The sequence below is a fragment of the Panthera pardus genome, unplaced genomic scaffold (genome assembly GCF_024362965.1).
Source record: "Panthera pardus isolate Hobbes unplaced genomic scaffold, ASM2436296v1 HiC_scaffold_11, whole genome shotgun sequence".
Lineage (NCBI taxonomy): Eukaryota > Metazoa > Chordata > Mammalia > Carnivora > Felidae > Panthera > Panthera pardus.
Window position 1 is genome coordinate 56,322,798 of NW_026526666.1, and position 14,373 is coordinate 56,337,170.

Here is a 14,373-nt window from a genome sequence, read left to right on the forward strand (position 1 = left end):
AAGTATTGAAAATCCATCACTTCCTGATTATTTTTACCACACTTTACCTCCTTTAAGGGACTTCTGTTATACATGTACAGTGGAAATACTCTCTGTCTAAAAACTTAGAACAGAGGAACATAAGGGAAGGGAAGCAAAAATAATATAAAAACAGGAAGGGGGACAAAACATAAGAGACTCTTAAATACAGAGAATAAACTGAGGGTTGCTGGAGGAGTTGTGGGTGGGGGGATGGATTAAAGAGGCAAGAGGCATTAAGGAAGTCACTTGTTGGGATGAGCACTGGGTGTTATATGTAGGGGGTGAATCACTGGATTCTACTCCGGAAATCATTAGTGCACTACATGCTAACTAACTTGGATGTAAATTAAAAAATAAGTTAAAAAAAAAAAAAAAACCTTAGAAAATCCTAAAGGAGTGAGCAACTGAAAGAGACAGATGAAATGGTGGATATGTTGAGCTGCAAAATAAAGCTGGGTGAGGTAGTTAAACAGTCCTGTTCCCACAGAGAAATTGGAAACACTGAAGTGCTATTGTGAATTGTTTCGGAGCTCAGCAGTCCATGATGTCATTTTGGTAGCTTGAAATCTGCCATGGTGGGATTATTAACACCACGGATACTGGTAAATGCTACAAATTTGGGCTGGTTTTTGATTTTTGTTTTGAGAGCTAGACATTTACCAGCATACCACAATCTACAATCTAGTCTGGACACCATATCCAGCATATATTTATAGGATGTAAACTATGTACAAGGATGTGAGTTATGAGTTGGAATCATTAGGTGAATGAAAGAAACAGTCTTGACCTCCGCCCCCGGCACTAATATCCATTGTGAAACACAATAAACAAGATGGCAAGCAGATACAAACAAAAAAACAATTCACCAACAAAAAAATGAAAAGCAAATAATTGCTAATTGTGATAAGTGCCATGAAGGAGCTACTCAAAGTCAAGACACCACACACAACTGGTGGAGGTCAGTTTGGAAAGTTGGTCGGGGTAGGTTTCAAAGTCAGGGACATTTGCGGTAAAAATTGAAGGGTAAGAATGCACCTGCCCTACAAAAAGCCTGCCAGGGGACTGCTTGTAGAAGGTCAATGAAAAAGATAATTGCTAAATTTTTACTCAAGCAACTGACAGTGATAGCAATTTCTGCATAGAAATGCCCCAAAGACGTTACTGTACACACAGATCAGTTACTTACATAACAATATGTGCCCATAAAAAATAAAAGGGTTAAGGAAGAAACTGATCCAATCTCCTCATCCTGCCCCCTTACTAATCCTGATATATTCACATGGCTGACCCCACTCCCCAAATCCATGAAACAGTTCAAGTCAGGAATAGACTGGAGCATAGAGGAACAACAGAGGGTCGCCCATGGAATCCCTCACCTTCCAGATACAGGGCTGTGCCCTTCTAGGCTACTCTCCCAGATGTCTATAAACAGTACATGCTCCCTAGAAACTTAAACCATGAGCAAAACACACATGCTCCATCTTCAATCACGCTGAACAAATAAACCAGAAATGATGTTTATGAAATCTGTCAATCTAAAAGAGGCCTACCTAATATTAGTTCTGAATCTAAATCTGAGTACAGCTGGGTTTTTGAGACTTCATGTTACATTGCTGCAGGCTTCTCTGCAGGAGCAGGACTGTTTAATTACCTGTCCCAGCTGCATTTAGCAACTAAACAAATCAACCGTTTCATCTGTCTCTTTCAGTTGTCCACCCCTTTGGTATTCTGAGTTCTTAGAGAGCAGAAAGTGCGAAAATGACAGAAGTGGGTGCAACAGACAGATGATTGATGCCTTCACGCACATCACATGTTATGCTTTATTGATGCTTATTCAATGCGCTTTGCGAGGGGGGGTTCTATTTAAATTGACAAAGTTAATGAGCAGCGGGATTTTCATGATCCTGATATGACAAGTAAAGGATACAAAGAAATATATCCAAGGAAAAGTATGACCATTGTGTGATTTACTGTCAGTGCTAGGATGATGAAAATCAAATGAGACCAAGCAAGCTAGAGCCCTTCAACCTGTGAGTGGAGAGACCTGTCACGAAGCAAACCATAGGTTATTCATTTGTTAAAAGCTCTACTTTTAGGACCCGAAAACAAGACATCAGAATGCTCAAGTGGGAATATAAATGATGTTGCTTCAAGGGAAAAAACCCTTCTGGAGAGGAATAGATATGTCAATAGGATGGGGGAGGATGCTTCCCAAAAAGCTGAACTCAAAATAGAATAGGACAGAAAGAACCCCAGGATTGGTCCTTGTCTGTCTCTCTGCCTGTCTCTCTCTCTCTCTCTCTCTCTCTCTCTCTCTCACACACACACACACACACTCTCTCTCTCTGAAGATGTTAAATGCCATTTATGTTCAAAAGTTAGAAGGAGGGGCACCTGAGTGGCTCAGTTGGTTAAGTATCAACTCTAAAGTGGTTAAGCATGGCTCAGGCCATGATCTCAAGGTTCATTGGTATGAGCCCTGCTTGGGGCCCTGCACTGACAGCGTTGAGCCTGCTTGGGATTCTCTGTCTCCTCCTCTCTCTGTGCCTCCCAAGCTTGTGCTCTCTCTCAAAAATAAATAAATAAACTAAAAAAAAAAACAAAACTAAACAAAAAAACTTTAAAGATTAAAAAAATAAAAGGGAAACAATTACTAAATTTACCATAAATAAAAACAAACATACCAAAAATGAAGCTGCAACTTTTCAACTAACAGTGGAACACAGCATTAAAGTTTCTCATCCATCTAAAATTTTAATTCTAAATATTCAAAAAATATACACTATATACTCTTTTGTACAGAAATGCAGTGAAGGTTCTTTTCAAGTCGCCTAACACCAAGCTCAAGAATCAATTGGCACTCATTGTTTTAAATATCATTGATGTTACCTGCCTAGCTCACATGGTAGTTGAGCTTTTGACACGTGATTTAACACTTTGCACTTGGGGTGCCTGGGTGGCTCAGTCGGTTGAGCGTCCGACTTTAGCCAGGTCACGATCTCACGGTCCGTGAGTTCGAGCCCCACGTCGGGCTCTGGGCTGATGGCTCAGAGCCTGGAGCCTGCTTCCGATTCTGTGTCTCCCTCTCTCTCTGCCCCTCCCCCGTTCATGCTCTGTCTCTCTCTGTCTCAAAAATAAATAAATGTTAAAAAAAAAAAACAAAAAACACTTTGCACTTATGACTCTTGTTCTACCTTTGTTGTTGGTATTTCCTCCACCTGGAATCTCCAGTTATTTCTCCACATCCATTCTTCAGAATATACTCAAATGCCATCCTCCCAATAAACCTCCTTTACCTATACTGAGGAAGTATCGTCCCCTTCCTTGAACGAATGAAAAGACTTTTTAGCAATACCTGCACAGTAATTCTCAATGGAGGAAAGGAAGGGATCACAATTTCCTTTAAGGGCCTCACCACAAATGACAAAATTAGAATACTCGTCACGAGGAAAAAATAGGACATGTGTCTTTTGAAAAAGCTCCTGTTTCTGATAGGCCACTACCCTAGCAGAGGACCACAGTTACTATAGCACTGGATTCTGTGCCGTATGCTCTCCACTCAAAAAAGAGACCAGCGAGGTATAAAATCACACACTTGAGAACCTGACACAGTAGTTGTGTCTGCAGAGGAGAAGAAGGGGACTGGGATGGGAGAGAAGCTTACTTTTTGCAGTATATACTTATGTAACTTTTTAACTTTTGGTCTTTTTTTTTTTTTTTAATGTTTTATTTGTTTTTGAGAGAGAGAGAGAGAGAGAGAGAGAGAGAGACAGAGAATCTGTAGTAGGCTGGGCGCTGACAGCAACAAGCCTGACGTGGGGCTCAAACTCACCACCCATGAGATCATGACCTGAGCTGAAGTTGGACGCTCAATCCACTGAGCCACCCGGGTGCCCTTTAATTTTAGGTCATATCCATATATTATTTATTCAAAAGAAAAAATAGCACAGGTGTAGAAGCCACGTAACCCTTGATTTGTTACCTAACTTTGCCACTTACTAGCTGCATGTGATCTTGGACAAGTCACTCTACCTGCCTGACACTCAGTTTCCACATATTAAAATTGGAAAGAAGAAAACACTTGCTGACCAATAGGGTGTCTGTGAGAAATAAAGGAGAAAAAATACTTTTTTCAAATGTTTATTTTTAGAAAGAGAAAGAGAGAGTGCATGGCACAGGAGCAGAGAGACGGGGAGAGAGAATCTCAAGCAGGCTCTGTGCTGTCAGCACAGAGCCCAACACAGGGCTCGGTCTCATGAACCATGAGATCATGATTTGAGCAGAAATCAAGAGGGGGATGCTTCACCGACTGAGTCACCCAGGCGCCCCAGGAGAAAACGTGTTTAAAGCAAAGAAACTGAGAGTCCCTGGGTGGCTAGGTCAACTAAGCATCTGACTCTTGATTTCGGCTCAGGTTATGATCCAAGGGTCATGAGATTGAGCCTTGCACTGGGGCTCCATGTTGAGCATGAAGCCTGCTTGAGATTCTCTCTCTCTCCCTCTGCCCCTCCCCCTGCTCACCCACATACACTATCTTAAAAAAAAAAATGAAAATAAAGAAATTAAAAAATTAAATAAATAATAAAGCAAAGAACTGATCCTGGTAATCGAGTGTTAATACCCACTGCGACTCCCGGAGTGGGGGTGGGTGGGGGAGTGGGGCATCCCACTGCCTTAAAAATTAGATTTGCTTATATAGAGTGAGGGGGAAACTCATGTGTTAATGTCCTTTGGTTCAGAGAATATAATTCAGGAAGGAAATAAAGTGAAATCTGCCAGCCTGTCTTGTCAAAACCAGACAACAGGACCTGTTATGTTTGTTTCCCACACCAGGGATATTACTAATGCTCACTCCAAATTACAACTGATGGCCAGCGGAAAGGTCACCAGCATGAGCTAAATGCTTCTCCCTCACAATGCTGTGATCATCTTAATAGTAAACAGTTGCCAAGAAAGCCATCCCTAAAAGTACAGTCTCCCCAGATGCGGGAAAACCGTTCTCATGTCATGATTAACGGCTTCCTAGAAGCAGTGCAGCTAATGCTCAAGCCAGTGTAAATTGCTTTCACCTCCCTCTTTCCCCACAACTCCATCCACCTCATAAGAAAAGCTTATCTGTTACACTGGCCAGTAAGTAATTCGTGAAGATGCTTCCAGAATCGTCATCCCTTCAAGAGTGGTGGCAATGGAGAAGCAAACTGGAGTGACAACCTGAAGACAGCCAGACCCTTAGGAACACCAGCCATGTCCATGAAACATGGATTCCCTAAATAGAAACCTGAGGAGATGGAAGAAAAACCTACAGCCTTGACCGCAGATCTCCACATTGAACCACTTAATCTTTCCACTGGTGTTACCTGGCACCACAACTGAAGCCCAGGCTTAGCACCATGGATCTAGAAGCCCTGTAGCACCTGGTCTCCCCCACCATCCTCATTTAACATTCTAGTCTTCGGGGCGCCTGGGTGGCTCATTCGGTTGAGTGTCTGACTTTGGCTCAGGTCATGAGCTCATGGTTCATGGGTTCGAACCCCACATCGGGCTCGGTACTGACAGCACGGAGCCCACTTGGGATTGTCTGTCCCTCTCTCACTCTCTCATGTAAATAAACATTAAGATAAAATTTTTTTTTTTTAATTCTAATCTTCACTCAGTTTGACCCTAACAACTTCCATTCTCCCACAAGCTGGCCCTATCCTCCCAAAGGACTTTTACACCTGCCAGTCACCAGGTTCCCAGCCCCACATGCCCTTATCCTTCAGGCCCAGGCTCAGAAAGGCTTTCTCTGGCTTTCTCCAAAATGCTCCCTCCTCCCCAGCTGTGAGGTCACCATTCTGTTTACTCCTTTGCATCACTATTTACAATCTACAACTATTTGATCAAGCTACCTTTCACTTGTTTATTATCATGCCCTTACCCAAAGCCAGAGTCTAAGCTCTATGAGAGCAAAAGCCTTTTCCATTTTGCTGCCTACCATTGGCAGCAGTGTCCGGCACGGAGTAGGAACTCAGCAAATATTTCAGAGATGAATGAAGGTGCTCTAAGCACCTGCTATCTAGCTGCGTAATTTGAGGTGGGACACTGCACCTATGCAAACTCGAGTGTCCTCCTCTGTGACGCATCGCTAGGATAGTCTCCTTACATATTACAGGGGAAACAAGACACTGAGCCAACAACTAAACTCCTAATTACAAGAGGATTTTTTTTTTAATTTTTTTTAACGTTTATTTATTTTTGAGATAGAGAGAGACAGAGCATGAACGGGGGAGGGGCAGAGAAAGAGGGAGACACAGAATCTGAAACAGGCTCCAGGCAGTCAGCACAGAGCCCGACGCAGGGCTTGAACTCACGGACCACGAGATGGTGACCTGAGCTGAAGTCGGATGCTTAACCGACTGAGCCACCCAGGCGCCCCAAGAGGATTTTTAAAAACCATGATTTCATCAACATACAGAAATAATCTGTGGGCATCTTGATTAATTTCATCAAGAAATTATAGAAAAAAAGTAGAGATGTGTGAGAATGTGATGTGGGAAAAGTACACGTCCCTTCTCCTTCACACATACGTTACATAAAAGGATGGACATACCACAAATATGTAAACATACACAGGTAACAACTAAACATGAAAAGAGAACAGTGCAATTATGCATTACTCTCCCAGGATAAAAAATTTTAAGGAATTAAATACTTTGGCACAACAAAAGTTCAATTAAATGATTAAATGTTTTAAAATAGCTTTCTTGTAAAAAAAAAAAAAGTTCGAAACTAAAAATGAAGCACACACCTGGGAAACAAAATCACCATTTACTGAACAATTCTTATGTGTTAGCACTGAGCTATATTAAGGCATACGTTATGTATATTTATACTTAACCTTCCAACAAAGATATTATTGTTCATATTCTACAGAAGAAAAATTAGGCTGCTTATTCCACCTCCTAAAATGCTTCCTTCCAATGTCACCTTCTTAATGAGGCCTTCCCTGGTCAACCTACCTAAACGTGCAAACCTACCCTCTGTCCTGAATTCCTCATTCATCTCCACTGCCTCAATATTCTGCATGACACATATCACCAATACTGTGTAACTTACTTATTTCCTATCTCCCCTTATGAAAATATAAGTTCTAGGGGCGCCTGGATAGCTCAGTCAGTTGTGTGTCTGATTCTTGATTTGGGCTCAGGTCATGATTCTGGGAACGTGGGATCAAGCCCTGCATTGAGCTCAGTACTGAGTGTGGAACTTGCTTAATATTCATTCATTCATTCATTCTCTCTGTCTCCCCCTTCCCCTCTCCCCTGCTTGTGCACACTTGCTCACGCACACTCTCTAAAAATAAAATAAATCTTTATAAAAAACAGAACTTCTGCAGGCAGGTGTTTTTTTGTGTGTTTTTTTTTTTCTTCCTCCATTCTCTTCTGAAACGCCAGCACCCAGCAGAGGACATGACACAAAGTAGATACTAATAAATATTTGATGAATGAATAATGAATGAATGAATGTACAGCTGAATGCACTGGTGAATTTCTAGGAGTTAGTTCTGAAAGTCTATTCAACTCAAAGCCTTTCTGTGTCTTTATACAAGAATTACTGAGTACAAATATATATATTGTATAGAAGTTAATCAGGAAAGAAAATGAAATTAGTAAGACTGGTGAAAGGAACTAGGGAATGAATGCGAGACAGAACATACGTCCGGAAAAAGACAATGCCATTTTTTTAAGATGTAAGAGGTGCATGAAGTGTGGTTATTATACTTTTTTTTTTTTTTTAACTTATCGTAGAGTATGATGACACAGGGTCTTAATGGCTTTGAACATGGGAGGGCAGACAACTAGAGCTTAGCTGCATGAGGAACTGAGCCTGAGCTAAGGCAGGTTTCCTCCAAGGAGGTCTCTTGAGTTCGAAAGCAATATGAGCAAGAAGGCTAAAAGCCAATCAGAAAACCTCTGAAGGGGCACCTGGGGTGGCAGAGTTGGTTAAGCATCTGACTTTGGGTCACGTCATGATCTCACGGTTCGTGAATTTGAACCCCTCTTCGGGTAAGCTCGAGCCCCACTTTCAGCTCTACATTCTCTCTCCCACTCTCTCTGCCCTCTGCCCACTTGCACTGTCAAGGAAAGGAAAAGGAAAAGGAAAAGGAAAAGGAAAAGGGAAAGGGAAAGGGAAAGGGAAAGGGAAAGGGAAAGGGAAAGGGAAAGGGAAAGGGAAAGGGAAAGAAAGGGAAGGGAAGGGAAGGGAAGGGAAGGGAAGGGAAAGGAAAAAGGAAAAAGGAAAAGGAAAAGGAAAAGGAAAAGGAAAGGGAAAGGGAAGGAAAAGGAAAAGGAAAAGGAAAAGGAAAGAAAAGAAAAGAAAAGAAAAGAAAAGAAAAGAAAAGAAAAGAAAAGAAAAGAAAAGAAAAGGAAAAGGAAAAGGAAAAGGAAAGGAAAAGGAAAGGAAAAAAGAAAACCTCTGAAAAGCCAAGATTTTAGCAGCCCTGAAGTACTGAGGAGATAGAACTGGAGTTCAGGTCCCACCAAGAAGAGGGGACAGGTAAAAAACATTCCAGACTTGTGTGAAATACCTGGAAGGCTAGGTCTTAGGAGCAAAGGCAAACCAGACAGAGTCTGAACCTTACCAGAACCATACCTCTGCCACATCTCGGAGATCATCCACTCCCCACACCCACCCCCAACACACACTATACTTATCAGAGAAAAGAATGAATCCCCCTGGACAACGATAACATCATCTGAAGACTTTTGTAGCTGTCCTACATAATGTTGGGCAATTACCTTATGGTATGATGTGAGAGACAAACAAGTAACTACAATAAGAGAAAAGATCAAACAATAGAAACACATCCAAAGTTGATCTAGATATTAGAATTAACTGTTTAAAGTCCTTATAAGCTGTAATTAATATGTTCAAGAAATAGAGAAAAAGATGGCATTTACACATTTTTTTATGTTTATGTATTTATTTTGAGAGGGGGGTGAGGGGCAGAGAGAGAGACAACGGAGAATCTCAACCAGGCTCCTTACTATCAGCACAGAGCCCAACCTGGGGCTTGAACCCACGAGCCGTGAGATCATGACCTGAGCCGAAGTCTGACGCTCAACTGACTGAGCCACCCAGGCACCTCTGAAAGATTTTTTAAAGTCTGTATTTGGGGCGCCTGGGTGGCTCGGTCGGTTAAGCATCCGACTTTGGCTCAGGTCATGATCTCGCGGTCCGTGAGTTCGAGCCCCGCGTCAGGCTCTGTGCTGACTGCTCAGAGTCTGGAGCCTGTTTCAGATTCTGTGTCTCCCTCTCTCTCTGCCCCTCCCCTGTTCATGCTCTGTCTCTCTCTGTCTCAAAAATAAATAAACGTTAAAAAAAAAAAAAAAGTCTGTATTTGTGGTCCTGATTTTTGGCAAGCATTTTAAAAGGTCTGCTAATAATATCTGAAAGGCTAACACACTCTGCACAATGTTACTCTGTGCACTACCTTTAAAGTGGGCAAAGTAATTAAACCTGGGTTTGGCTTCTGAAAAAGGCACAGGCACGCCATGCCCTTCCCAGGCATATGTAACCATCACCTTTCAGAACAGTGAGAACCTACCACATTTCCAGAAATCATCTAAGACTAAAATTCTGGAAACATAGTTTCTCCAACAAGGACTTAGAGAAAGTTCTTCAAGCAACAAAAAACTGGTAACCTTTTAAAAAATAATGCTTACCTTTGAATATTTTTGTAACTCAGCATCATCTGCAATCTGGGTATCCAGAGTTGCAACCTAAATTTACAAGAAAAAAAAATCCAGTATCTGTAAAAGCATAACTTTATTTCTTCTTAGGTTTTCTGAAAATAATCTATAAACCCTATATATTGATAACACCAACGGATCTACATTCTCATCTTTTTTTGATATTTCTGAAATCCGTAAGTATAACACATAATGTAGAATTTCAGCGAATATTTCCTGTTACTGTTTTCTACAGCAATCCTTCCCCCTCCCCCACCCCCCCACCCCCACCAAATTACTCAGCAGTTGACCCAGAAGGGGATGGGCAAAAACATACACTATTTTTAAAAAGCCATGCCCCCTAAAATTTTAATATAATGTTCTGTTAGAAGGAGTCCATAAAAATTTTACTCTTTTCGCAAAGCCAAGAGTTATCGTCATTTTTGTTTTTAAATCCAGGCCTTAAAACAAAGATTGCAAGGTCAGTAAAGTAAGATGTGTTTGGAAAAATTGAAGCATCTGACTTTCTACAGAAAAGCTCTACCATTTCCCTAGGAAACTTGGCTGGCAAGGACACAAACAGAAAGACCTGGCCTGGTGAGAGGCTCATGGAATACTTAAAGCTTTCAACCCTGGCCTAAAACTATTGTTCTAAGCTCCAGTGGTGGAAATCCACAGAAGTAAATTGCCAGCAAGCAAAATACTTTACTGATGATTTGCATCTGTGAGTTGTTAATAAAATATGGTACATCTGGAGGGAGGAGTAAGTTAAACAATGATCCAACTTAAAGCTTCTAGAAGTACTGCACTTCACAGAAGTAGATTCTAGAAGAAAAATGAAGTAAGGAACACTGGAGTACATGCATATGTGCATGCATTTTTCATCTTGCCTGGTTTCTCCTTTCTTCTTCTCATCCCTCAAAACAGCAAGAACCCTTAATGAATAAGCTGTCACTTTAAATTCCCAGTCTCAAAGTATGTCTCCCCTCTCTACCTAATCTGTTATGACCTCACTGTATGATAAATGAAATTTGGAAATACAGTTATAAGGGCAAAGTAAAATTTTAACAAAAAAGAGCCCATGACAAAACTGGCCATTCATAAATACTCAGACACCAAATTATTTGAATATCAAACCTCTAAGAATAGTAGAAAAGGTTATTGGCTAAGGTGATAGATAGCCTAATGACAAAACAGCATTTGAAATCTATGAAGAAGCAGGCGTTCATAACAACCAACATGCAAGTACAAAATTAGCAAGAATAGAGCACTGAATGTTTTAACTCATCTTAAAAACACTAGAAATTTTCTGACACTAGATAGTGGTTATATGTTCTGAACCAAGAAGAGAAAAAAATTCTCCAACCAGCCAACGAGTGCTAATGATAAACATATGTAAGAAAACATGAATGACAATAGAAATTTAATAGAATATTTTATTACTAATGCATTTAGTGAACACTGTAGAGGCTTTTCTAAGCACAGCTTTCTGCTTTCATGTGGATTCATAGGGGGGAATGTAATCAATCCCTTACTCAATGAATCTAATAACAGGTGAAAGAAAGTCTAATGGACCACTGGCACTATAAACTTCTGCCTAACCTAAATTACTTCCTGTTCTCCCTAATCCATTTGATAATCATTCTTTCATTTTTCTCATAAAACTGTAAGATTCTTTGTGAAACATAGGACTAATATCCACAGCCCTTTCAGTGTACAATAAAACAAACAGATCATAAAAGCAATCATAAAAATGCCAGCAATTTTAAGCAGCTGATATAGGTTATAAATTTAAAGGCAAGCTTTCTAAGATTCTTCTGCCTACTGTTGACTTAAATGTTTGCAACATGAGCTGAGTGTCTGCTAATTGTAACTGAAACTTGCGTGCAGTCCTTAATTGTTCTTATAGCTTAAAATGCTAAAAGAGGGGGGAAAAGATCAATTGATCTGCTAGGGAAGAAAGGCAGGAGGTAAAAAAACAAAGGCAAGCTGGCTATTCTTGGGCTCTCCCATCTCTTTAAACTGCAGTGTCAGGAGCTTAACATGAAATGAGATATGAGTGTTCTTTATTGCAACATTTTAACATACCATTACTTCATAATCTGGACCCAAAAGGTTTTCCCATCTAGATTTCAGCTCATTTTCTAGAGAGTCAGGAGCTTTTTCTGGATTAAAAAATAAATAAATAAAAAAGAATATTGAAACTACGGTGAGCCAAACACACTTAACTACTAAATTCTTCAATAACCACACAGTTCCAGTAAGTAAAAGGGAAACGAATGAAAAGGAAAATGCATTAACTTGGGTCTACCAGGTAAAGTAAATCAGAGGTGACTTATAACACTAATGTAAAATGTAAGGCCAACTGTGACCAAATTATGATGGGACTTTTTTGTTAAGAACTATTTTCAAGGGAAAAGGAAATGATGACTTAGAAATGAAATTTGAAATATATGCACTTTAGATGTAAACATCCTGCCGTTTATAAGAAAAATACATCTGGCTTTGCTTTACAATATGTTAAGGCAAACAAGGACCTAATTTAAATGTTAATCACTTCAAAGTAATACTTTCCACTTACCCATAGAAAAAGTACAGATTTATCAAAAGATATCTTTACTATCAAGTGGACATATCAACACAACCCAGTCAGAATTCTCACTTGGGCGGATATAAAGGCTTGTCTGGTTTAATTCAACCACGGAGATGCATGAGCTTTAATATAATAGAAACTCTGGCTTTACTTTGGTCTTTAACTGTGGTTAGTTATACCTTTTTGACTCCTAAGTATAATATTACCTTTTTTGCAAAGGTAAGGTAACATTCAAGAACTAAGACAGATTTTAAGTATCCTGCCTGTCCTCCATATGATCTTAGCCAGAAGTTCAGGGCACCGTTCATAGTCTGAATAATGCCTAATGGGTGAAAGTTAAAGTACTGAAAATACAATTTCAACTTATATCCATAGTAGCAGAAAAAGCAAACCTTCACGGTTTTTTCTGTAAGTTAAAGAAAAACTCTCCATTTTATCACAAGATTAAACAAGTCACAGAACACTTATTCCAAATGACATAACCATCTGTCTAAAATCAAACATAACTTGCAATATCAGCTCTTTCAGTCTTCAGTCCGGACAGCTAATCTTGGGTGCATATAATGCTTAATAAATCATCAAGTAAAACAGGCTAACCTCAGAATTAAGAGACTAACACTAACACTAAAGAGCTAAACTCACTACATGTACAAAAGAATATCCATGAAGTAACTCTATCAACTGATACGCTAGGTTACATTAAGGGACTAACCGGAAGTCTTATTAAAAACAAAGTATCATTCACGTGGGCTCTGTACTGTGTGTCTATTTACTGCTGTCAATACTTCCATAAGAAATTACATTAAGAGTTCTACCATCTTTGTTAATTTCTTCCGGGCAGCAGTTTCTTATCTGGTAAGCTAATTGGGAAGCTTAAGAACATGATATTTAAAGACATTTCACACACATGTATAAAATAATGATATTTCACCTACAACTCCTTTTAACTTTTTCATCTTTCAGTTGTACAATGGAAGCACAGAGAGTCATTGAGTTTTAAAGCACAGCACAAAGCTAAGTACCAGAGGAAAAAGACTAATTTCAGCAGCCCAATAATCCTGAGCTACACAAAAGGACTTGCAAAACAAATAGTATGGGCACCTCGGTGGAGCAGTCGGTTAAGTGTCCAACTCGATCTTAGCTAGGGTCATAATCTCAGGGTTCGTGAGTTCGAGCCCTGCATCAGGCTCTGCGCTGACCGTGTGGAACTTGCTTAGGATTCTCTGCCTGCCCCTCTCTCAGAAATGAATAAATAAACATTAAGAAAATGAAAACTATGATGATCTGAAACATTATTCCAATGGTAATGAAGGGGAGAATATGCCACCCCAAAATATGCCATTCTGACACATGGAATACTTAGAACTAAAGACAATCAAGACCCAACAGACTTAGGAGAAACTTTTACCTCTCCCTTAACTACCTAAAAGAATTTAGATAGGAGGCCTATACCAGAAAGAGCTATTACCAGAGATAATTACTTTATCTGAAAGACCTATTGTCATGGTAGAGCAAACTTTTAATCACCAAACATTTACTCTTCTTATCACGCTGCAAATTAGCCTCCTTGTCTTTGAAGCCACAGGCCTCTATCCCATTTCTTAATTTAGGACGGCATGTAAGCCTCAATTGCCCAACTTACTCTTGGGTCTCATATTTTTATGGGGCTTCCATACTCATAGAATGTGTTTTTCTCCTGTTAATCTGTCTTATGTCAATTTAATTATTAGACCAAAGAACCTAGAAGGGAAGAAGGGAGAGTTTTTCTGCCCCTACAGCAAACAAGAAAGCTAACTTCTAGCAGTTCAATGACTTTGGTCTTACTCTCAAACTGAAGTTAAACATACTCATGAAGAAAAAAATGCAGTGAGATTGATCCAAAAAGAGCAGATAAAAATGTCTGAAGATATTTCTAATTTCAGAACGTATTTGATTTTCACCCAATAGCTCCATGACAATCTATCCAGGTACACCTGAATTTAAATAGCAAAGATCAAACTACAATACAATCCACTCGGGTCAAAAAAGAATAAGGTAAATTTCCAAATT

The 14,373-nt window shown here is 39.8% G+C and overlaps 1 protein-coding gene across 4 annotated transcripts in view; it reads right to left on the bottom strand.

The window, feature by feature from the left end:
* PATJ (PATJ crumbs cell polarity complex component) overlaps positions 1–14,373 on the bottom strand; it is a 361,962-nt gene that overhangs the window by 294,598 nt on the left and 52,991 nt on the right. For all 4 annotated transcript variants that reach the window (XM_019449080.2, XM_019449079.2, XM_019449078.2 and 1 more), the window contains exons 13-14: positions 11,820–11,896; positions 9,726–9,782 (exon numbers count right to left, since the gene is read on the bottom strand). In XM_019449080.2, coding sequence (XP_019304625.2) covers positions 9,726–9,782; positions 11,820–11,896 — 134 coding nt within the window. The remainder of the gene's footprint in view (positions 1–9,725; positions 9,783–11,819; positions 11,897–14,373) is intronic.